Genomic DNA, 24,804 nt, shown 5'->3' on the forward strand with positions numbered 1-24,804 from the left:
TGACTGCTTAATATGCCTGCACCTGATGCTCATTTGCAAATCTCTGTCCTAGATTTACAGCTTTAGGAGGCCACAAGCGAGAGCCCATAGAAGGCAGGGGAAAAACAATACCTTTGTTGGAGAGCCCATTATGGTTGGCAAGGGGCTCCTCTGCATAAACTCAGAGAACTTTGGCGAGGACCTCAGTGGGCGGCAAGGTTGCAGGCCATGTGTCTGTGCTGGCTGGCCAGCAGCGGCCTGGTTGAAATGGGGAACCAGAGGATCAGAGTACTGCTTTGTAATCTTCTGCCGGCAGGAATGCAAATCTGACAGGTTGGGAGCACTGTGGAGACGGGAGCCCATCCCTCGAGGGGAAGGGTCAGGCACTGAGGCACCTGGAGGGACGAGAGGGGAAGCAGGATGCCCAGAGTTACGCATCAGCAAGAAAGAATGGCAAGGGAAGGGCAGAAATCTCAAGATAGTGCCAAGGGCAACCTACCAGGTATGGGCACCCGACTTCTCATCTCTGTTCCAAAGGGAGGAGAAGGGAGAACGGTCTGGTCAGGCTGCTCTGGAATTGTTCCAACTGAAAAATTAAAAAGCACATCAATGCACTGACAGACAATAAATTGAACGCTCCCTATAGCAAATATTTCATTTAGATTACTTATAGCAATATTGCTGTTGTTTTTTAAATCAAACTGGGGCACCGTTATACCAGTCAAACTTCTGAAAACCTACATAGGAAACAATGAGGTTTGTCAAGATACAATTAGTCAAAGGTTCATAAGCTCGATTAGGTTATGAGTGCTTTCAGATGTTCGAAGCAAACAGTAAAGCTGGTTTATATCAAGTCAAATCATTGGGACATCTAATTAGAAACCTCACACTCTTGGTTTCTTTTTGAAAGGAATGAAAGATTTATTTCTTCCAGCAAGGTTTCAGTTGAAGACTTCTTACACCGGCTTAGTTTGATTATGGAACTTTGATATTGCTGCATTTTGTGTTATTTTTATCTCTTTATATTTCACAGCAAACAACTCAGTAACTGGAAAAGTTTCTCTGTGTGTGTGTGTGTGTGTGTGTGTGTGCGCGCGCGTGCGTGTTAGTAAAAACAAAAGTATAGGAGCTGAGGCCCTCCACTTGTGTTGGACTCCAACTCCCATCAGCCCCAGTCAGTGACGATAGGAGATAGAGTCCTGCAATACACAGAGGGGTGACAGACCCCCCCCCCAACCCCAGGATAAATAAATATATACAATAGCTCAGCATAGTCTGCTGTGATGGCTTCTTCTTTTTCTGAGCTTTCCTCCTGAGATCCTTTTAACAGAGATGCTAGGAATTGAATTTTGGACCCTCAACATGGAGAGCATTGTGGTACCTCTCACTGGTAGTCCCTCCCTTAAACCATTGTCATTTTCAAACGGTTCCCTCTCAGTCCTGGGGAGGAACAGGCACATATGGGACCAAATATAGCTAGGACACTTCCAGACCAGAGTCACTCCTCTAATTATGCTACTATATCTGCATTCACCCACAAAATGCTGGTTGGAATTAAGGAAAGTGCACACACACACACATATCGCTGAGGTTTCTAGAATCTGGAATAAGCAAACCCAATAATTTACCTTGTGGGGATGGCGTGTAAGGCTTAGCGCCCCCAAAGGAGAACCTTCTGGAGGTTGGGACAGCTCCATGCTCCCCAGCAGCAAAGGGAGGGGAAGGGCTGGCCTTCATGAAACCAAGTGGGCTGTTGCTGCTGCTTGATCTTCTGACTGTTCCGGACCTAATGGGAAAGGATTTGACCTCCATTATTCCGCGGGGAACATAGTAGGCAGAAAAGCAAATGGCGAACAAGCTCAGAAGCATAGGAAGGTACAGAGTCAGGCCAATAGTTCACCCATCTAGTTCACTCATTTCTGTACTGACTGGCATCAGCTCTCCTGGGCTTCAGGCAGGGGACCTGGAGATGCCAGGGACTGAACCTGAGATCTTTTTCATGACTGGATGCATGCCTCCAAGGCTGGAAACAGTAAAGCTTCCTTCCGCCTTAAGGAGGAGGTGGCGTTGCTGTGGGCTCTCACAACCCCCCCCCCAGGTGTGCAGGGGGTGGGTAGCCAGCCTTGTGCAGCTGGGGGATTCCCGGTTGCATCACTGGCCAGGCTGACCAATCCAGTTGCTCTGGGGGTGTGGCCTGCCCATTAAAGGCAGGAGGCAGCCGGAAGATCTCTCTCTTTCCTGCTTCCAGCTGCTCCGGTTTTCCCACCCTCCTGCCCTTTAAGGTTTTCACCTCTTTTGACCTTGCTATGGACTTCGGTTGGTTGCTGTTGAGGGGCCTGGTAGGAATTTTTCCACTTGGCAAATTGCTACCAGCCACTTGGTTTTCACCTACCTCATAGCAAATTGTCACAACTTTTAAGGTTTGGCGGTTAGGCATTGGAATATTTCTGGAAAAGAGGAGAGGGGAGGTAGCGCCATCACCTCCCCCACATAGTGAAGGGTATTCCGTAGATTCCAGGGGGTGTGGCCCTGTCCGAAACCTAGGGAGGTGAGGGCCTAAGGCACGACCCCTATCGGTGACCCCCGGGGGAGCTCCTAGTTGATGTGCACCAGCAGGACTTCCCCTACTGGTGGTTAACCCTTCCCAGACTCCTTGCACATGGGCTGGTGTCAGATATAGTTGGTTAGATCTAATGCCTAAGCCAATACCGCTCATCATCTGTAACAAATAAAGCTGTGGCCTTTTTAGCCCATTAACCTTAAATATTTGAGTCATGTGTCTTTATTCTACTAAGGGGGGGGGGGTTGGGACCTTGCCACGCAACTTTTCTAATGCTGTAAATCACCTTGGGATTGTCAGATGAAGGGCAGTATAATTAATAATATTAATAATAGTAATATGCAAAGCATGTGCTCTACCTCTGAGTCTTGCCCCTACACTATCATATCAATAACATCCACAAGTCAATGGGAAAAATGGGCCTGAGACCCATTGAACCTGCAGCACTAAAAAGCGGCGCGACCAATGACAGAGATGCAAGAGAGGCTTTAAAAAGGGGGAAAGGGAGACATTTGCAGCAGAGACAAGAAATGCCACCTTGGTTCTTTATTTCCAGATGAAAGACAGTCACTGAAATATTGTAACACTTGTGTGATACCAGACTTCGCGGCTGCTCAGCATGAGATGATTTTCATAAAGGCCGATGTGGAAGACCTAAGATGGAACTGACAGGACGGATTCTGTGGCAACAGCAGCGGCCTGACTGGAGAAGAATCAGGGTGAAGCCCTCTGAGCTGATGTCTCAGAAAAGGATACCAGGAAGAACAATCCAAAGGATGTTATTTGCAACAGGTTTATCTTTTGGTTTGTTTGTTTACATTTATTGATAGCTTTTGCTCTAGATCCTTCAGGGAACAGCACGAACCTCAGTTGTTTTTCCAAGTCCTTCACTCTTTAACAGCTGCAGCGGGAACACAACCGCAGCAAAAGAACAGAACAGAAAGATTCTCAGAGCAGAAAAGCATCACGCTGCTGGCAGCCTCTGTGGTTGCACTGAGAAGGCAGACCACAGCCTCAGAAAGCTGCTGTTCAAATGCAGCTAGCACATTGCGGTCCCTTGGGCAATTCGGGCTCAGACTGATGTGCATTGTCTCCACCCAACTCCATTGGCAACTTGGATAGCAGTATCACACCGGCAGGGGCCATCAAGAGCCTGTTGGCTGGCAACGGACTGGGGTCTAACTGCTTGACACCTCTTCTAAGGAGAAGACCATTGTCCAGAGCTCAGAGGCTGAACCAGAAAGCAGGGGAGGAATCCACACAGCAAGGAAGTGCACAGACAGGTACGCGAGAATCAGAGGGGCATGAAGGGGAGGTTGATTGACCACAGGTGGCAATCGATGCCAGGCACTGGTGGCTTGCAGCACAGGAATGTGCGCAGTGGTTTCCCTGACCTACGTAGTGGCACCGACACCAGTAATGCAGCAGCTGCCAAAGACTGCGTGGAATGTGAGGGCTGACATGGAAAACACAGAGATGGTAAGAAGATAAAAGTCCCTACCAGAGAAGAATGGCAGATCAAGTTGATGGGATTATGCTAAAATGACCAGAAGAATCAGAAATCAGGAAGACCAAAACTTTAATAAGGAATGGGGAAATTTTATAACCTATCTTAAAAACCATTGCAAATAGTTACAATCGTTAGAAGGATTGGAATATCACTTATAGTTGGACGCAATGGAGATGTAAAAGATTGGGATTATCATAAAAGATGCAGGAGGAAATGATTAACAATAGGACCCACAAAGGGCAGGAGGGAAATCCTAGAGATTCCTTGGAATCTTGTTTTTTATGTTGTATGTTCGATATGTGACTGTAAAGCTTTAATCTGAAAAACCAAATAAATAAAGGTGTGGAAAAACAACAACACAGGAAATAAAGGACAGGTTAGGCAATCAAAAGATATATGTTGTAGAACAAGGTTTCTTAAAAAGACACCTGAACAGACATTTTCAGACTGTACTGGCTGAGGATAAGAGGACCTGCAATAAAAAGAATTCAGGAGGGCAACAGGTTGGAGGAGACTACACCAGTGACTCTTCCTATTCAAGGGGTCCATTGCTTCCCTGACCTAGAAGAACTATAAAGGTTTCCAGGAATCTGCCTGGGCATGTTTCAGTTCTGGCTGCTGGTGCCAAGGCTTAATTCCTTGCTTCACCTCCTATCCTCTGAGCAAGACCCAGTGCTGACCGTGATACTAGCAGGCAGGCACACGTTGTGGAAAGTCTGAAGAGAAACTCACCTCTTCAAATGACTGCACCCTTGAGGAGCCTTGCTTTTGCTTCCAATTATCAGTGGGAACTTGGCCCCCAAATAATTCAGTTCCACTCTTTTAGAGAGGCTGTATTTCTCGTATGACTCCCCCATCCCCACTTGTTCGTGTTTCGGGAGAACCGTGGAGGAGGAAATGAAGCCTGGAATCCCGGAGCACCGCTGCTAGAACAGCAAGTGTGAGAGCCAAGCAGCTTCATAGAGGAGGAAGATCCTCCCGCACAGGATGGAAGGAGTCAGTCACACAGCCTGGGGCCATACATCCGGTGCAACTTGACTGTTCCCCAGCTGAAGTTCCAAGCCACAGGCATGGATTGCTCATGCGGCAACTGGATCATGTGACTGTGGCAGAGAGGCCTAAGACGCACGGCTGAGATGCCTTACTAAGCACATGAGCAAATGTAAATAAACACATTCATTAAAGAAAGAGCACTCTGGCAGGGCTGATATCATGCAATAATTATCATGCAATAATTACAGCCGCAGCGTTCAGGCAACTAATCCAGCCTTGTAAATAGGCTCATAAAAGTTACTAGCCTACGGAAAGTTTTGACTACTGTTGGAAGAAGGCGAACAGGACAGAAACACAAGATGAGCCAAATCAATTTGATCAGGGGGGTGGGTAAATTGGTGCCCCTCCAGGTGTATTTGGACTACAACTCCCAGCATCCTTTACGGTTGTGACCAGGCAAGCTGGGGTTGATGGAAGCTGGAGTCCAGTAACATTGGGAAAGCCAGATGATCCTCACCCCTGACTGAGTTTAAAATAAACATAAAGCCTTTTGATGGACTAGGAAAGTGCCACTGTTCCATCAAGAAGTCATATCTATAACTTTTCCAATGCACAGATGCAAATTTAAAAAAAATGCAAATGACAAACAAGAGTCATTTGTGCCTTACTTCGACCTCTCTTTTATCCACCACACACACACGGGAGGGAAGGCTTCTCTTAAGAATGCACCTACGGTGACACACGTATTCAACATCTGAAATCCCCCAAGAAAGTATGCTTTGTTCCCCTTCAGAAATATTGCCGCATTAACATGCAAATTCCAAGGAATTTAACCTGGCTATTAAATTAACCAACAAGTTGTTCTGAGTAAGCACTGCTCCATGGTTGTTACTCTGCAACAAGATTGCTTAGGATTGCATGCTAAATCTGATATGGTTCACTGAATGATATCTAGGGGCTGCCATACGTCCGGATCTTCCTGGACATTGCCGGGATTTCAAAGGCAGAATATCCGAAAGGTGGTGAGATCTTAGGCAAGTCAAAATTGAAAAAAAGAAGCTCAACAACTTTGATAAAAAAAAACCATGTTAAATGGCGCAACGCAGAGTAAAACCAACTTTAAAAAGAAGTCCCTGCTTCAAGGATCTCCCAATCCAAATTTTGGCAGGGTAGGTAGCTAAATAGCCCAAGCTTTGAACCTGGGGCCTTGTGCACGCCATCTCTCGCATCTCTAGCTAGGGCTCAAAAAGACCACTGCTTGCAAAACCCTGGAGAGCCATTGCCATTCAGTCCGTAGCAGACTCCAAGTCTGTCTTTGGTATAAGACAGCTTCCTTTGACGACAATGGAGAAAGAGGAGTGAAGATAACAGAAACAGAGACGGCAGGAATAGAAGAGGCAGAGGATGAAGGAATCATGTGAACAAATGTAGATGTACTTAAGGCTGCATAAGCTGTATGCAACTCATCTGGCAGGATTGCATCGTAAGGCTCATTTTGCATGAGGAGGAAGAGGACTGAGAAACAAAGTTAGAAGCATCAAGGGGGAAATAAGTGAAACAAACACAGTTTTCCGCCTCTAGACTCCCTTTCCTCTCCCTCTTGTCTCCTCTGTATCAAATTTTAGATTGCACTTTCCTCATAGCATAACCATTTATTGTTAATCTAACATGTTATGCATACTGAAAAAAGGAAAGGCATAGATGTTCAGGGATGGAGTTCTGAGCACAAGGAACAGCAATGATCAAAGTGCAGAGTCATTTACAAGAGTGGACCATTAGCTGGCCAAATGTCCTCAATCAACTAGAACAAAAAGCCTATCAAAATGCCCATGTTTGTATTGCACACATTTTTAGCCTTTTAGTGCATCAATGCTCTGAAGGCAGGATGCAACCTATTAGTACACTATAATATGAAAATCCCAAACAAACAGTTCTTAAAAACAAAGCCAACATAAAGTCACCCAAATGCAAGCTGATATAAAAAGATCTTCAAGGCTTTCCTGAAGTCCAACTAAGAATGAGCCACACTCCAGAGATCCTGGGTCACCACAGAAAAGGCTCTGACCTGGTACATACCAACCTAAGAGCTTTCACTGGGGTGAGAGAGAGTAGCCTTGAGAGCATGTTTATAGTCATTTACTAAAAAGTTCTTTTGTGGCATAGCACCAAAATAAGATCCCACAGATGAGGAAATGGCAAGACAGGTTCCCTAGGCGTCCCTAAATTATTTCAGAGCCAAGACCATTTCTTAATTCCAGTGAGATCATAATGAGCCTTCAGACAAGCTTGTGAAAAGGATGTTGGAGACAGGCTAATTGCATGCCACTGGACGTATGCAATTCTGCAACCTGCCGCCTGGTGCTCCTCCTTCATTTCCATGGGGCATACCAGACATTCTCTAGACTGCACCCAGGTGTTCTCTAGATTGCTCATGAACAACCCTCAGGGTTGCTACCTTTCGACACTGATTGATGCAGAGTCAATTATACCAAAGAACATTGGCAGCGAGACAAGAATACAGCCTCCCGGACATCTCAGCGCTATCAAAGCCTCAGTACTCACCGTGGGGAAGTGTATTGATTAGGAGACTGAAGGTTCTGCTCAATCCGCCGGTAGTTGTGGATCTGTGTGGGGACTGGGATGGGGACCGACTGCCCATGCTTGCTGCCTGATGAAAACTGCCCAGGCCGGCTGCAGGACAAAAACCACAGAGCACTTTTAGGGGAGGACGGGTACTCGGAAAAGTGGAAGGGTCTGCTGAGAGGAGGAAACGGTAGGAAATGGGTGGGAGGAGCCTGGGAGCAGTGGAGAATTGGATCACAGAAATGTTTCCGGCTGTGGAGCAGGGGAGCTGGGAACTGTTTTAGCAAACAAAACACCGGCTGCAGGTTTTGGACAGGGAAGATACGTTCAGTGGGCTTCTCACTCCTTCCTTGATACAGACACCAATTGCCCTCTCTTCTCCTTGATGCCAGTGGAGAATGCTGCCTCGATGCTTGCATGCTCAGAGAGGGCACCGAAGGAGGCAACAGCAGCCAGGAGGCTCTGGGTGGTGGTCCTGCAGGCTGCAGTTCAATGGTAGAGCACCTGTTCCGTGTGCAGAAGAAGGTCCCATTGAGCTCAATAGATCAACAGTCTGACTCTGTATAAGGCAGCTTCCTAGGTTCCTAACTTACCGGGGGTTGTGGGCCTTGTCAAATGCCCACCAATACTGACCCCAATGCTGGACCTGGGAGAACGAAGTTATACTGGAGAACAGTATGGTAACTGACACAGTGGGATTGCTGTTTGGGCCCAGAGAGGGAGAAGGAAAGCTGGCAACTGGAGGGTGTGGTGGTGCCAGTGAAGGGATTTTGGTAGGCAAGTTGTAGAAAGTGGTGCATTAGGACTGCCAACGTTTTTTGAAGGAACCCACTGTTTCCCCAAATCTAAATATGAGGTCTCCTCCACCCAACCCTAGGAAAAAAATGTGGCTTCTGCTAGGTTTGGCTTTCCAGCTCGTTTCTGTTCAGTGCCCTCTCTCCACCCCTATAAGAGTACAGAAGCAGCAGTAAGCTCAACAACGCTGGTTGCTCTTTGCTGCTGGTAAGGGAATTCAATTCTCCCTTTCCTCTAGTAGCAAAAGCTCCATGAAAGTATAGCCAAACCCCAGAGATACTCCATGAGAGTTAAATCAAATCTGCACACACAGAGTCACACACTCCTCTTTTTTAGGGGGATGAGGAGTGCCGATGCTCTCATATGATTTTCCTCTTACCTTGATGGGCTCGGAGAGCTGCTGTAAGGAGGGGAAGGAGATGGGGTTCTTCCTTGGCTTTCCAAGCCTGCTGAAGCCACCAGGGAACTCCTGGAAAAAGGCAAGAAAAAACAGAAGCAACATTATTTGCAGTAGAGGGAGATGCCAGTGCTTCAGCAAACCTTGCCAAGCCTACTACAAGTTGTAGCGAGAGCTACCAGCTTGGACAGCCTGAAAGGATGATGAGACAAATTGTGGAGGGTAAGACTATCAATGGCGATTATTCATGCACAATGCTGCTGAATCACAGTTGCCGGGGAACAGGAGCTTTTGCACTCACATCTTTCATGTGGGCTTCCCCTGGTTGGCCAATGAGGGAGAAGAATTTTGGACTAGATGGGCTATTGGCTCGATCCAGCACTACTGCTCTTGTGTTCTCAAGTTGCAAGCTTCTTAGTCACATTTGTTGTTTGCAATAAATGATTTATTCGCAACCGTTCCATGCCAGGAAAATAATTGGCTGGATCCACTGTACACAGCTTGCCCCATGGATTCTCCTGAGCCTCCATGGAGGCTCCCTCAAGGGATCCAAAGGCTCTTTACTGAAAGACCACAAGTCAGTGGTAAGAGCGCATGATTTATACACGGAAGCTGCAGAGTTCAGTTGCTGGTATCTCCAGCCACAGTCTCAAGAGGAAAGACTTTGGAGAGCTGTTGCCAGGTCAGGGACCGTGTTACTGGGACTCTCAACTCTCCAGCAAGCATGGCCAATGGGAGTTCCAAGGACGAGGGGAGCGACATCTAGAAGGCCACATGTTCTCATCCCTGGAGCAGACAATACTGCGTTAAGCTGGTCAAATGGCCTCAGTATAAAACTGTTCAAGATGGTATCTAACACCAAGTAAGCTGGCAAAAATGTAGAAGTCTAAATCAAATAAGTGTTGGAAATGTAAAGAGAAAGGAAGTTCTTTTTATCATATGTGGTGGTCTTGTAGTAAGGTTAAGGCTTACTGGGAAATGATATACAGTGAAGTGAAAAGGATGTTTAAAATAACATTTGTCAAAACAAAACACAACACAACAAAACAAAAGCCTTTCTCTTGGGAATTATAAGGACAGAACTACCTAAATTGTATAGAAACTTATTCAAGTATGTGACTACAGAGGCAAGAATGCTATTTGCCCCAAAATGGAAAGAAGAAGTCCCAGCAAAGGAAGAATGGATACAAAAACTTATGGAATATGCAGAAATGGCGTAACTTACTGGGAGAATAAGAAATCAAGTTAACAAGCTTTTTATAAAAGAATGGAAATGGTTTATTGAATATTTACAGATAAATTGTAAACAGATAAAAACACCGGCAGGATTATTGTAATAACCTGCAGTTACATAAGAGTATATATTTAAAGAAGATAAATAAATGAGTAAGTTAAGTTAATATGGATATGCAGAAGATATTAAAAATAAATTCAAGCAACCACAGAAAGAGGGGGAAGGAAGTCAAGTTTTAAAATGTTAAAATGATTGTAAAATCAGTTAAATAAATAAATAAAAAGTATAAATAAAATAAAATAAAAGCACACACTGAAGATCCTTACCCACTGCACATCAGGCTGTCCTGGATAGTTTTTCCTCCTGCAGCCTCCACAACGATATCACCTAAGTTTTAAAAAGTTCTGAAAAGATTAATTTCAGGCCCATGCTTCAGTAATTACATAACGAGCATGGGCATGCACTATTAATCCCCCCCCCCGCCAGGTCTGTGGACATGTGAGAACTGCACATAAAGGAGAGGTCTTTGAAGGGCCTCAAATGTTGTGTGAGCTTTTATATAATGCTTTTTAGAAGAGAGACTGAAGCCACGGAGGCCTCTCTTGCTTCCTCTCTTTGGGAACGACAGCTTCTTCTCAACACCACTAATGTGACCTTTCCCACAATTAGGCTAAAAAGAAAGGGGGGGGGAGAACCTGTGGCTCTCCAGTTATAGCTGGACTCCAACTCCCATCAGCCCTAAGCCAGCATGACCAATGGTGGGGGGAAAAGGGACCTGTAGTTTGGCAACACCTGGAGGCTGCAAGTAGAGATTCAGTACGGACATTCATGCCTGTGACGACCCCATTATTCACACAGTGGGAGGCTGGCTAGACCTTAGCCATGCAATAACCAGGTCTTGTGTGACCTTCTGTACAAACTTGTATGATAGGATGGGAGTGAAGACACTTTGCTCATATGCGAAGAGGTGTGATTGCGCAAATAACACAAAAGATGTCACTGGCCCAAGGCTTGTAATATCTGAAAAGTTGGACCTGCAGCAGGGGCAGAGGGCTCCTGTTCAAGGCACCAAACAAGACCCTTTCTTTCATACTACAGCTGATCCCAGTCCTTATGCCTTTGAGCATTATCAGCCCTTGGTGGGCTGCACAATCCCTCAATGACATTTTGAACTTCCCCCAAGCCTGCTGCCACCTCCCCACTTTTGTGTGTGGAGGGTCCCATTTTTGCTAGATAAAAGATTGGCGTTCAGAGAATGAGCTTCCTATTGGGAGCCTGTAGGGTATTTTTCAAAGAAACAATTTCAGTTTTGCAAATCCACGTGTGTGTTTTTTAAATACATGTGCGATTTCATTTCCGTTTGCAGAAGACAGGAGATTTTCCAGCACTCTGTGGCATCATGGTGTGCTTGTGTCACATCCCTTTGAAAATGTATCAAGGTTGAAACACACACATATGCACACCACAGCACCCTTTGCCTGGTGCCTGTGGCTCATCCCAGCAGATAAGTATTACTGAGGGTTCAAACATCAAAAACGGGCACCAACTTGCAGTGCCTCTTTCCCTGGTAACACTGGTTTCAGGGGACCCTGGGCAAAGTGTTCTCTGGAAGGCCTCCTGAATCTCTGGTCCCTCTTGGGAACTTACTGAATGGAGGAGAACAGTGACACTCCAAGGAGGGACAGGGAATCATCAGTGTGGGCATGGGGGGCACCATTTTCATTCCCCCAAACACCCCCAATATGGGATCACTCTGGGGCAATGAGAGGAATTTAAATAGAGGCCCACCACAAGGAAAAGGACTGGGTTGGGGGGCTGGACAAGCATGAAGTGTGCTCCCTACTAGCTGGGTGCCCAGCACCTGCCTACGAATGGTGGGTCCTGCCAGCGTGCCTTTTTCCAGTTCCTGGAAATGTGATTGGATGGCAGGAGCTCCCAAACACGGATGGTCAAACTCCTAAAACACTGGTTCCCAACAAGCTTGCCTGCTCAGCTATCTCCCCATCAAGGCTTCTCGCTACAGAAAACCCCAAGCTGAAGAACAAACGATTTCAAATCTCAGCAGCTTTGTGAACCGGGAAGCTGTTCCCCTTCTCCTGTTCAAAGCATGCAATGCTATCTGGACATTAATCTGCCCAAATAAATCTGTTTGCAAAGGGGGAGAGTGAGGCTAACCATGCTAGTTTGGCCCCTTTACTCTCTGCAGTTAGAGGGCAGCTGCCTGCCCCAGGCTGCCTGCTCTGCTCGGGTCACCCTCCCTGCACAACAATGGAAGGAAGTACCCATGGAGAGGGGCAGAGCTCTTGCACTCGTCCCTGCTCCTTCCTGTCTCTCATGCGCTGCTGTAGCACGGAAGAGGAATACCTAAATATAACTATATATTACCCGCCCTTCACCTCCCAAGGTCCCAGTGAAAGTCACGGCAATTTGAAATACAACATTAAAAACAGCTTAAGAACAAATCGCAACCGTGAGAATAGGACGGGTCCTAAAAACATACACCAGGGTAAAGGTTCATATGAGAAAAACGGCACAGATGACCCTCTGTAGGGAGGGAATGCCCCAACTTTGTGGCTGCCACAGAGAATGCCCTCTCCTGGGCTGCTGCCACCCTGAGCTTCTGATAACAGTGGAACAACTCAAAAGGCTGCCATTGCTGATCTCAACAGCAGAGACAGTCTGTGGGCAAGGAGGTGGTTTTCCAGATAGTTGGGGCCCAAGTCTCTTAGGGCTTTAAACACTAAGGTGAGCATATTGATTTTGGCCAAGATGCAAACTGGCAACCAACAGGGCTCGTGAGATTATGGTTGCTGTCCCCTGCCTTTGAGGCATGCCCACAACCTCTTCCGCCACACCATCAGCCATGCCTCTGCTTTGAAAAGAAACCAGACTGCTTACTTGCAAACTGGGCTGGCACCATGACGAAGTCGTCGGTGTCACAGGAAGAGTTCTTGCTGCTGCCGCCAGCCGACTCCTTCGACCCATGAAGGAAGCCGGGCTGGGTAGGAGAGGCTAAAACCTTCTCAGGGAGATGTGCCATCTCTCCAAGGGACTGTTCAAGGGAAGGGGAAGGAGAAACAGGAGTGAAAACGCAAACCTCGGAAGAAACTCCTTCTGCAGGCTCTTCCGCACCAAAAAGCACTTCCAGAAAAGGAGGTTCTGCCAGCACATGGTGTCTATGGAAGGCAGTTCTCCAAAGGCCCCAAGACAAAACTATGCCATTTCAGTGGCCCCAGAACCATCAAGTGATGCAGTCGGCAGGGAATTGGAACGGTTCTTTGACACAGAAAGTCCCCCAGTATGTGGTGGCTGTTATCTCATTATTACCTTACAGAAGTCCCATTTATGGGGCTAGCGATGTTGTGACAATACAAAAATTGCCACCAAATTTGCTTTTAGTCTCTGCTTTCTTATGATATTTAGAGGGTTGAAGGAACAAATCTTCAAATTTGCAGGTGGAAATGACAGCCATATTTTGAGTTGGGGTCGCTCACTGTTCCTTTATTCCCTACACACTAAGCCCCTTCGGGCGGAGGGTGCAACCGCAATTAGAATATAGTGCACATGATTCTGCTCACTGTATCTCAAGCAAAGGACACTGTAGAGCTGGAAAAGCTACAGAAGAGGTGCAATAACTCCCTTAGGAGGAGTTTTTGGGTTTGTTTTTGAAGTGAGCAAGGGAGGACATGATAGAGGTTTAGAAATTGATGCACAATACAGAGAAAATGGATTAAGCGAACTAGTTTTTCCTCTCTCCAGAACCCAGGTTCACCCAATGAAACTGAATAGAGCAAGATTCAGGGCAGACCAAAGAGATAGAAAGGAGGGACTCTTCCTCCCCACCCCACCCCAGTGCACAGTTATATTGTGGAATCTACTTCCATAAGATGTGATAAAGTCCACAAACTAAGGTGGCTTTGAAAGGGGATTAGAGTGCCAAGTGGGCAGACAGCTGCTGTGCTCATGCCCTGTTTGTGGGCTTTTGGGAGGCATCTGGGCCGGTCATTGTGAGGAAGCAGGATGCTAGACTAGACGAGCCTTCAATCTGAGTGCTTCTGACGTGGGCTGACTTGGGATCTGCCACACACCGCTTAAGGTGGTTCTCTCCCTTGAAAATGCCACCCTGCACGGTTGACTGGCAGCGTGGTGGGCACCTGGAGGAGGACGTCGCCAGCAGCCACCAGAATGACCCAGTGGTAAACAAGAGGGAGGAGGAAAACCAACAGCGCTCAAGAGGCGTCCATTGTACTTACGGGAGGAGATGCGAGATGGGACGTGGAAGAGCTGCTGGACGAACTCCCAGACCCAGAGCTCGGATAAGAAGGCATTGGCACAGAAGCAGCTGAAGAAAGAGGGCAGGGGGAGGGGAGAGAAGAAAGAAAGGTCATGCCTTCTAGGTTGTCAACAGCGGGATTAGAACAGCTTTCTTGGCTTCCTCACGCTAACGGATTTACCTCAGGTGCCAGGCGACGTCACTGAACTGAGGCAGGGAAATGGGGAGGGAGAAACAAGTTGGCATTCAGTGCAACTGAATGTGGCAGGTGCTCTTTCGCTTGCCCCCTGTCTCTGAAGCTGTCATTTATTTCACCCCGCAGCAGATTCTGAAGTCTGAGGCACCATTTTCTGGCTTCTAAATGCCTTTGGTCTCTGTCAGGGGTAGTCAATGGACTCCCAGCTCCCATCAGCCCCAGCTAGCATGGTCAATGGTTGGGGGGGGGAGTGCAGTCCAACAACGTTTGGAGGGCACAAGATTGGCCCAACCTGCTGTCTGCCTTCTAGAACGCAAACAACTTCTTTTGTTGCAGCACCGCAACAGTGGCATGACTCAGGTCTACTATATTTCTTAAAGAATCAGGAGTCCTTTCTCCGTCCTCATGCACAGATTCTTGCGGTGTTGTTGCTTTAAGTATTTTTTAGGATGTGGTTGGCAGTTTTGAATTGGAAGCCACTCTAAAAGTCCTCAGAGCCAAAGCGCAGGGTCCGAAATAATGCAGGCAGTGGTCAAGTACACTTGTCAGAGCCTTCCCTAAATGCCCTTTGGAATTCCTTACCCAGATAATCTGGAGTCCTCCAGATCTTGTTGGGACTCAAACCCCCATTGTTCCCAACCACTGGGAGCTGGAGTCCAGCAATATCTGGAGGGTCACAACTTATTCTAATTTATCGATCACCTTACACACATGCCTCAAGGCAATGTACCAAATGCAGCAGAACCAGCTGAAAACAGTTAAACACCACCAAAAAATAAATAAACAGCAGCAGATAAATTTCTGAACAACACCAAATATACCCATGGCAGAAACCTAGTCATACTGTTGGGAAAGCTGCTAGAACAAAAAATGCATTCGGTAGCTTCCAGAAAGGGCAGATAATGGGCATCTGTTGTATCTCAGCAGGAATGCTGTTCCACAGAACAAGGGCAGCAACACTAAAAGCACTTCTCCAAGTTACTGCAGAGTGAGCTTCCAATTTCTTTGGAAGTTGCAGGAGAAGCAACTGCAGTGATGGATAAGGTGGCCTCTTAAGAAATCTGATCCTGAGCTGTTTAGGGTCTTAGTACCAAAATGCTTGAACTTGGCCCAGTAGAGGATGGGCAAACAGTGCAAATCCTGCAGCCTTTGAGGTGCTGAATCCTGGTGGCAGCTTGCCTTCACAAGCGACCTGGCTATGGTGTCCTGCCCCACCTGCTCCCTCTGGGTCAGCCCCAAGGTAGCTCCACGTGGAGAGCATTGCAGGTATCCACCCATGAAGTTACCAGCGCATGGAGAACTGTGGTGAAGTTCTCATCCCTGCCCTAGAGGTATCGGTATGGCTTTCTCCAATGACATTCCAAGCAAAAGAGAGGGTGGGGAAAAGATAGACAGATATTGTTTGGCAGGCTTCCTACCACTGTCAAGACATTTCAGAGGTATCTCAAGCACTGTGTCTGGTTCTTCACACAATTTGAAGAATTTATTATCTGCCAGTCTCTTTCTGTGTTTTGGGTTGGGTTGGGTTTTGTAGGCATTCAATGGTGGTTTGTTTGTTTTTAAAATCATTTCTGAGCTGCCTTGAGTAAATCACATTGATGCAGAAAAACAGAACTGGAATACTTTCAATTAAATAAATAAAGCGTGAGAGAAAATATAAAGAAAACTGAGCGCTGGAGCACAGTGAAATTGATTGATTCTGAATTTTCACATCGTGTGTGAAAAACGTTTTAAAGCATTGCTATTTGTTTTGAAGGGTGGAAGGCTATAATTAATTTTGAAGGGTGTAAAGCTGTAATTAATTAACACACCCCAGCTGCAGCTGTTTTCTCTCTCTCTGTACAACAGCAACAGGAAAATTACTGTCCAGCTATAGCTTCTATTACTCCAAAAGAATGAGATGATGTACTTTTCTCCAGCTGATAACTAGAAGGCTAAGACGATGGTGGTTGCACACAGAAGAAAAATGTTCTCAGTAAAGTCAAAACATATTTAATTAATGAAAACATCCCTGGGGACTAAAATGACATCATATTGCTGATGTTTTAACAGCCAGGTGTTCACTTGCCCTGTGAAACCATGTTTTGACTGCCTGTGCTTAGCATATTTTGGCAGACAAGCACCATTCTGAGGTAAGGCACTGCTTGGATTGGTGTGAGGAAACCAATGGGATAACCCAATAATAAAAAGAGGGAGGGAATTATTTGTACACTGCAAGGGAAGGAGAAAACAAAGCAGGATTTTTGTCTATGCAAGCCTGGATGATATATGCTCAGAAAGGGAAAGAGGGATTAATCAGGATATGCAGTAGCAATGGGTAACTAAAATGAACCATGGAAGGGGGGCGGGGAAGGGAAGTCAATGACTATCGTATGGTTATCTTTTGGCTTGAATGTGAAAATTTGAAATGGAAAATTATTTTTTAAAAAATTAAAAGAGGAGAACAGGGGAGGGGGCCAGAGCTTAGAGGTAGAGCTCATGCTTTGCATGCCAAACACCTGAGCTCCAGCCCCCGAAATTGCTAGTTAAAACAATATGAGGTACTGGGTGATGAGAACAGCCTCCTCTGGAGGTTCTACAAAGTCACTGCTGGACCAAACAGACAGTCTTAAGACTAGATGGCCAAATAGTTAATAGGGTAAGTTCCTTCCTAGTTAATAGGGTAAGTTCCTTCCTATGCTGCATCAATAGGAGTATAGCATCTAGATCAAGGGAAGTAATAGTGCCACTGTATTCTGCTCTGGTCAGACCTCACCTGGAGTACTGTGTCCAGTTCTGGGCACCACAGTTCAAGAAGGACACTGACAAACTGGAACGTGTCCAGAGGAGGGCAACCAAAATGGTCAAAGGCCTGGAAACGATGCCATATGAGGAACGACTAAAGGAGCTGGGGATGTTTAGCCTGGAGAAGAGGAGGTTAAGGGGTGATATGATAGCCATGTTCAAATATATAAAAGGATGTCACATAGAGGAGGGAGAAAGGTTGTTTTCTGCTGCTCCAGAGAAGCGGACACGGAGCAATGGTTCCAAACTACAAGAAAAAAGATTCCACCTAAACATTAGGAGGAACTTCCTGACAGTGAGAGCTGTTCGACAGTGGAATTTGCTGCCAAGGAGTGTGGTGGAGTCTCCTTCTTTGGAGGTCTTTAAGCAGAGGCTTGACAACCATATGTCAGGAGTGCTCTGATGGTGTTTCCTGCTTGGCAGGGGGTTGGACTCGATGGCCCTTGTGGTCTCTTCCAACTCTATGATTCTATGATTCTATGGTGGCAAGAACTTCTGCTTTCAGTGACACTCATGTGTGGTGGTGGGGAACCAAGTGTTTGAAGATTTCATACTTGCATGATTGCATACGGAGCGCTTGCCTCATCGCATGTGCATGATGAAGCAATGGAGGCCCAGCACTCCGCTACACAAACTGCAGCACAGACAGTGCATGACGAACCACATCTATACAAAAATCATCTTGCTATTCCCACCCAAATCTTAAGGGGAATTCAGCATAGACTTGCTGGTATCTCAGCCAGGACTCACAAATCCACACAGCATTGACGAATGGCTCATTACGACTGCCAAACTATTTACACTGCAGGTACATATGGATATAGATGGGGCGCCATCCAGGGAACTGCTTTTGTATAAATGAGCAGGGTTACATATTCCTCTGGGCAGGGGCCATTCACAAGCACAACTGCAGGAGCTCACACACACTCGACCTCTGCCAGGGTTCCCTAGGACTGGAGGATTCATGTTGCATATGACTCTGCACCACTGCAGATGATCGCAAAGGAAAATCCTCTGCCAGGCTGAAGAAAGTAGTCCAGGGCGTTCAGTGCCAAGCAAGAGGCAAAAAGTAGGACTCAGCAAAAGCGAGAGTCTGGGCAGAACAGGAATAAGTCTGGTGAATCAAAGGAAGTAGCACGTGGAGAGAGGCTGGAACAGGAGATGAACAAGATTATTATTTTTGCCCCCAAGCAGGTGTGGGGAGAGAGGGGCAAAGGGATCGGTGGAGCAATGAGACAGAGGGGATAGCTGGTGTCTCCTGCCTTGATTCCTTAAAGCACTCTAAAAGGTCTCTAGGTGAAGATCTGGCATCCTTTAAAAGAAACTAGCTCCACCAACCTGATTATTTCACCTTGAGCCTGGAGAGACAGTGATATTAAACTTGAATTAGGTGTCTCCACCCACAAATCTTCAGATTACCTATATAATTCCTCTCCTTGCAAAAGGAGGCCTGCTGAGTCTCCAAGTCCTTGCTTAATTGAGAAAGATTAGGTCCCAGCTCTCTCCACCACAGTCTGTTCTAAAAATGCAGCACAGCTCACTTGGGGGAGAAATCTTCCTTAGATGAACAACACCACAGCTGAGTTGTTGAGCTGCGGTGGTTCTGGCCTAGTGAAGGGCTCTGCATTAAGCAACAATTACATTGGTGAATTTATAATGTGATAGTGGGGTGGGGCGAGACACACATACAGAGGTACCGTATTTTTCGCCCTATAGGACGCACCGTCCCATAAGGCGCACCTAGTTTTTTGGGGGGGAAATAAAGGGGGAAAAATTATTCCCCCCCAGACCTGCCCGAGCTTCCCCCGACCCCAGCCCCCAAACAGGCAGCTCTCTGCAAGCTGTGGGAGCCCAGGGTTGGCTCCCGCCGCTTGCGGAGAGGTCCGCGAAGCCTGGACGCGCTGATGTCAGCGGGCGCAGGCTTCGGCATGCAGGCACCTCTCCGCAGGCGGCGGGAGCGCTCCCCCCGCTTGCGGAGAGGTCCGCGAAGCCTGGAGAGCAAGAGGGGTCTGTGCGCACCGACCCCTCTCGCTCTCCAGGCTTCAGCGAAAGCCTGCATTCGCCCCATAGGATGCACACACATTTCCCCTTCATTTTTTGAGGGGAAAAAGTGCGTCCTATAGGGCGAAAAATATGGTATTTTAAAGGGGTTCCAATCAGTTCCAATGCACTTTCTACTGATTTGATATGGAAGCCTATCTGGTAGGAAGAATCACAGTATTGTAGAGTTGGAAGGGGCCACGAGGGTCTTCTTGTCCAACGCCCTGCTATGCAAAGGCTCCAACCCACAACCCTGAGATTAAGAGTCTCATGCTCCACTGACCGTGTGCAGAACGAGGGAACTAGAAAACTGAGAAAAGTTGCGTGTGAAATACTGGGAGGGCCACAACACACTAACACGGCGCTAAATATTATACCAGCAGTGCAGGTTTTTTTAAAAAATATAAAGGAGTTTATTTAAAAACAACTGCAAGTGGAAAGAACTATCTTAAAAGAGCCAGTCTCCCTACTTATAGAAGGCATCCTCACAGAAGAGGCATTATTTACACATGGTAGGGAACACTTCTAGCAACAATGGCGGGGAACCCGAGTTCCTCCATAGGTTGTGGGACTCCAACTCCCATCAGCCTCAGCCAGCATAGTCAATGATCAAGGATGGTGGGAGTTGTAGTCCAGCAGCATAAAAGGGGCTGTAGCATCCCCAACCATTGCTGTAGGATGATGCTTGCTACAATACATCTGAACACAAAGGAAACATGCCAAGTGCTTTAGAAACTGTTTCCGCCCAATAGATTAACTGATAAAACTGAATTAAAACTTTCATGATTTAGCAACTGGCACTTCTTTAATTGAGCTGCAGCTCTAGCCTTACCACTGCCGGTACCACCAATATGACCCCACACAGGTTATTGTTGCCATGCAATATCATTAGTTATCATTAATTTTGTGGGGGCGGGGGAGGAAATCCACTACACAACTTTTATGGCAAAATACAAACACTTCTACCCAAGTTATACAGTTTCGTTTTTAGAAAAATATTTATTTTTCATAATTCAGAAATACAGATGTCTCACTTTACAGATATATATATATAAATAGAAAAAAATAGGAACAAAGCATATAAATAGGCTATAAATAAATAAAACTGGAACAAACATATATATAAAAAGTTTCCAGATAACAGAATGAAGGCATCCTAAAAGACTCGGTAATGCTAAGAAAAGATAAAGAACTTGCACCATGCCCCGTTTCATTATTGGGCAGGCCAAGGAAGATTAAAAAAAAAAAATCAAGGAAAGAGAGAATTGTATGAGGCAGAAACTACCCATATCTTGGTGGAAGGTACCATGATCAACGCAATACGTTCTCTGTTGCCAAGCTCATTGGTTTCAACCAGCTCCATTGCATCTATCCTGACAAATATTTCTCCAAGGTCTCACAGAGATATTTTCCTGTCCTGACACCCTTCTGACTAGAGAGCTGTCTGCATTGTGCACTAACTGAGCGATGGTGTCTTCCAATAACACCACCAGGAGACCAGGCAAATAGCCACAGATAAAGCAAGTGCTCGGGGAAATCGTATGAATAAGACTCTTAAAAGAAGCACAAGCGAGCTGCTCCTGTCATTTATCCATCACATCACAGGTAACAAGAAATCAGAGGATGAGGATGAAGAGGCCACCTCTTTCCTCAAAATGGTTCCCCTAAAAACTGAGATCTCTAGGCACCTTCAGCTTGCTGGTTCTCCTCTCGAGAGTCCTGATTAATGCACACACACAAGCAGCAACATGGCAGCCACTCACCACACAAGAGTCACTCGCCACATGGATCTGGAGCCTTTCAAACCTAACACCACAAATCTTTGGTGGGCCTGTCCAGGTGTGATGATGAGGGAGTGGAGGAACGTGGGTTACATCCAACTAACCTTTAGAATGGACCCACTGAAATTAATGGACCTAAGTTAGTCATGTCTACCCTAAGCATGAATAACTTGGACACAACTGAACACTGCTGGAGTCATATGATCAGCTGCCTTCTGGTATTCGACTGACTACCATATTACTATTGTTTATGAACTGGGCCTGAGGCCCCAACAGGCAAGTATTAGGACTGAAGTACATGATTACAAGCCTCCGGACAAAAGCCCTCTCGTATACCAAGCACCAAAAGATGAAAAACTTGAGCTTCTCTTCTCAGTTTGGTTGTGCAGCATAGTTTTCTTTTCTGGCTGAAGGCTGTGACCTGATGAGCTTTCTTCCCGATTCACACCCAGATGTAGCTGTGCCGTGACCTGGGGCGTGCAAGCGCCTGTTGGCATGGGCGTCTCATGGGACCAGTGTCCCAAGGCAGTGGGCTGGACGATGCAGGGGACAGTGGCCGGAAGATGGGAGCCCTTCTCTGCCTCTCTTGGCTTGGCCGTTTTGGCGGGGTCACCCCACGCAGCGGTTGTGAGGAGGCTGGCAGTGAAGGAAACGGAGGCCAAGTCAAGAAAATCCTTTCTTGCTTCTGCGGGGATCCCCGTGGGCTGCAGCTCGGCTTCCATAACACCGGAGCCGATGGCGGTACTGTTCGTGGTGGCTGCCAGGCTGCCTGGGGCGCAGAAGATCCTTCCTGGTTGGCAAGGGGCTCAGATTTCGTAGAAATGTTTCTCCACTGGGGCACCGTGGTGGGAGCAGGGAAGTCTGCAGGTCTGTAAGTGCCCTTGAGTCGGGAAAACGCTTTCCGGTTTCGATGGTGGCCTTCCCCCCAGGGTGACACTGCGGTTGTAGGTAAGGACCGGGAGGGCTTGGAAGCGCCCCTAAACCAGGAGAATATTTTTCTGCCCGTGGGAGTGACACCTAAGTATAGTTAAGGGAGGGGGGGGATTGTATTATTTAAAATTATGATCAGGGAATGAAATCATAACTCTCCTGCTTCGAAGCAATGGTGACCCAAGGCTTAGGTTTCCCTACAGGCGTCCAATGTTAGGACACCTTGTGGCAGGCTTACGACAGGTTTAAAGCAGAATGTAAAGTCCGCAGGCTCTCCTGTCGTGTGCTGACTGGCTGACTTGATAAAAGAATTGATCCATGATAGCAATTTCTCTCTCTCTCTCTCTCTCTCTCTCTCTCTCTCTCTCTCTCTCTCTCTCTCGCTCTCTCTCTCACACACACACACACACACACTACAACTATCACTACGTAGTTCCAAAAACACTATTTGGTGAACCCGCTCCAGTGAAGGGGCACTTTGTCAGGTGAGAATTGGAAAAGTAAAAGCCCCCTGCCCCCAGCTCCCATTGACCCAGTCTTGCACGTGGTTCTCACCCCACACATTCCTATTACATCAGAACCCACATATTTGCCAAGATAATGTCTAGCTCCACCCTTGAACTAATCTTGTTGCAGATGGATTATGCTATAGCATACCCCATGCCTGATTTAAGTTCTGCAATTCACTGTACAAAGCCACTTTATACACAGAGTCAGATTACTGGTTCATCAAGCCCCCGCTTCCCCAACCTGGTGCCCTCCACATGCTTTGGAATATAGCTTCCATGAGCCTCATCTAGCCCCACGATTGCCAACAGTTATAGTTCTGAGACAACTGGAGGATATCTGGTTGGGGCTAGCTAAATACTGCTTCTTCTCAAAGTGGTAGTGGCTTTCCAAGGTCTCCCAGATTCGTGCCCTAAGATTCTTTCAGTGATAACATGTGGGAAACTCAACCTTGATCTTTTGCATACAAAGCATCTATTCTACCGCAAAAATCATAGCATGTGTTCTTTGGGAAATTCTTAATTTTTCATCTCTCTCCTAGGAAGAAACTTCTCAGGTGCCATTTAGATGTATTCTCAACACGTAAGAAAGCCTCTATTTACTTTCAGTTCTGAAACTGTTCCACTTTCCACCCACAGCTGCAAAATTCTCCATCCCTTAGACCTCATAAGTGAATGGATTGTCCTGTTTCAGTGTATGCTACAGCCCATTACTTCAGGCACAAAAATGAGCTCAACAAAAAGCAGAAACCACCATTATAAAGATTAAATCTAAAGTGGCCAGACAAAGTCATGATGACATGACTCCCTTTATCATCGTAAAAAAACTCCAGACAGAATTAATGTGACAAACTCAGTGCCAAAACATTGTTCCTATGCAGTGATTACATATCTTTTAAAAATGCCAAAGGGAATTGGATTTACATATTTCAACTACATGATTAAAACTGCCAGTTTCTGAAGCACTGCAAGAGATAATATGTGTCAATTCATAAAGATGCTTAAGTCTCACTGACTTGCTGGCTATCACAATTGAAAGGATACTTATATGTACTTTTGTCCCACAAAAGAGGGTCTTGAAGTGTAACAAAAACCCCACCCTCCAAAAAGCTAAGCTACTCCCACAGTTTTTAGAAGGCTGAGATTTTGTCAGCACCTAGTCAAGTTACAAAATAAAAGTGTGAAAATTTGGGAGGTGCAATATGCTTCTCAAGAGAGGCAGCCTTCTAGCACAGAGCAAGCCAAGTCATCTACAGAATGGAATGGTCGGGCTGTGGAAGTTCTGCCGCCTCTTCTCACACCCGAATGAGCCTAAGAGAGTACCACCAATAACGTGCTTCTAAGCTTGCACAGTGCAAGCTGAAATCTACAGCGTAGGTCCGTGTATGTATTGCAAAAAAGAGACTGAGATAACAAAATGAACTTACATTTTTTCATAGAGGCACTTGCATCCAAGAAAGGGTGATGGAAAAATTCATCTGAAGAAAGAAAAAGGAAGAAAATGTAAATATCGATGTTTTACAAAGTTCGAGTTCAATCATGCAAAAAACCAAAAACCAAACAATGTTTAATTATCTTACTTGTTTAAGCAGGATTTGTATCCTGCTTTTGAGCCCTCAAAAAGCTCTTGGGTAATGTGCCAAGTCTAGCTTGAGAGCATTTAAAACAGTCCTGGCAATCTTCTTCAAGAGCCAAGCTATCAGGTGCAGGACAGAGGACCTGAGAAAAGATTTTTAACCTATTGCCCTTCACTGTGGTTCCAACCTTGATCCGGGGAGGACTGAACATGGTATTTCTCCTCTACCACCCTGCTCACTAGCCTGCATGCAGTTCCTTCTTGCCTGTGGCTACCAGGCTAGACCTTAATTCAGCCTTCCCCAGCCTTGGGTCCCTGGATGTGTTTGGACTACAGTTGTCATCAGCCACAGAAAGCATGGCCCATGGTCAGGGATGGTGGATGCTGTAGTCCAGCTTCAGCTGTGGACCCAAGGTTGGCAAAGGAAGGCTTAAATGCAAGACAGCACCAACATTCAGGAGTGGCATGTCTTTACTCCTCCAAGACCACAGAGTGTCTTGCTTTGAGGCATCCTACAGCCACCTGGGAAAACCCACAGACAGACAGTTGACAGAAGCTTACCACCGCCCAACAAAATGGCATTATTAGGTCACCCTATTAGTTTAAAGTACAATGACCATATCCACCCCACCCCCCTCAAAAATAAATAAATCACAATGGTTTTGCT

General features: G+C 46.4%; 1 protein-coding gene across 2 annotated transcripts in view; it reads right to left on the reverse strand.

The window, feature by feature from the left end:
* ULK1 (unc-51 like autophagy activating kinase 1) overlaps positions 1–24,804 on the reverse strand; it is a 105,989-nt gene that overhangs the window by 17,558 nt on the left and 63,627 nt on the right. The window contains exons 11-19 of one of the 2 annotated variants that reach the window (XM_081842231.1): positions 23,989–24,039; positions 14,305–14,393; positions 12,950–13,103; positions 10,378–10,438; positions 8,800–8,889; positions 7,605–7,733; positions 1,608–1,765; positions 479–565; positions 112–374 (exon numbers count right to left, since the gene is read on the reverse strand). In XM_081842231.1, the coding sequence (XP_081698357.1) occupies positions 112–374; positions 479–565; positions 1,608–1,765; positions 7,605–7,733; positions 8,800–8,889; positions 10,378–10,438; positions 12,950–13,103; positions 14,305–14,393; positions 23,989–24,039 (1,082 nt within the window). The remainder of the gene's footprint in view (positions 1–111; positions 375–478; positions 566–1,607; positions 1,766–7,604; positions 7,734–8,799; positions 8,890–10,377; positions 10,439–12,949; positions 13,104–14,304; positions 14,394–23,988; positions 24,040–24,804) is intronic. The other variant, XM_081842232.1, reaches the window with a different exon arrangement.

This window comes from Podarcis erhardii, assembly GCF_964252035.2.
Source record: "Podarcis erhardii genome assembly, chromosome: 15".
Lineage (NCBI taxonomy): Eukaryota > Metazoa > Chordata > Lepidosauria > Squamata > Lacertidae > Podarcis > Podarcis erhardii.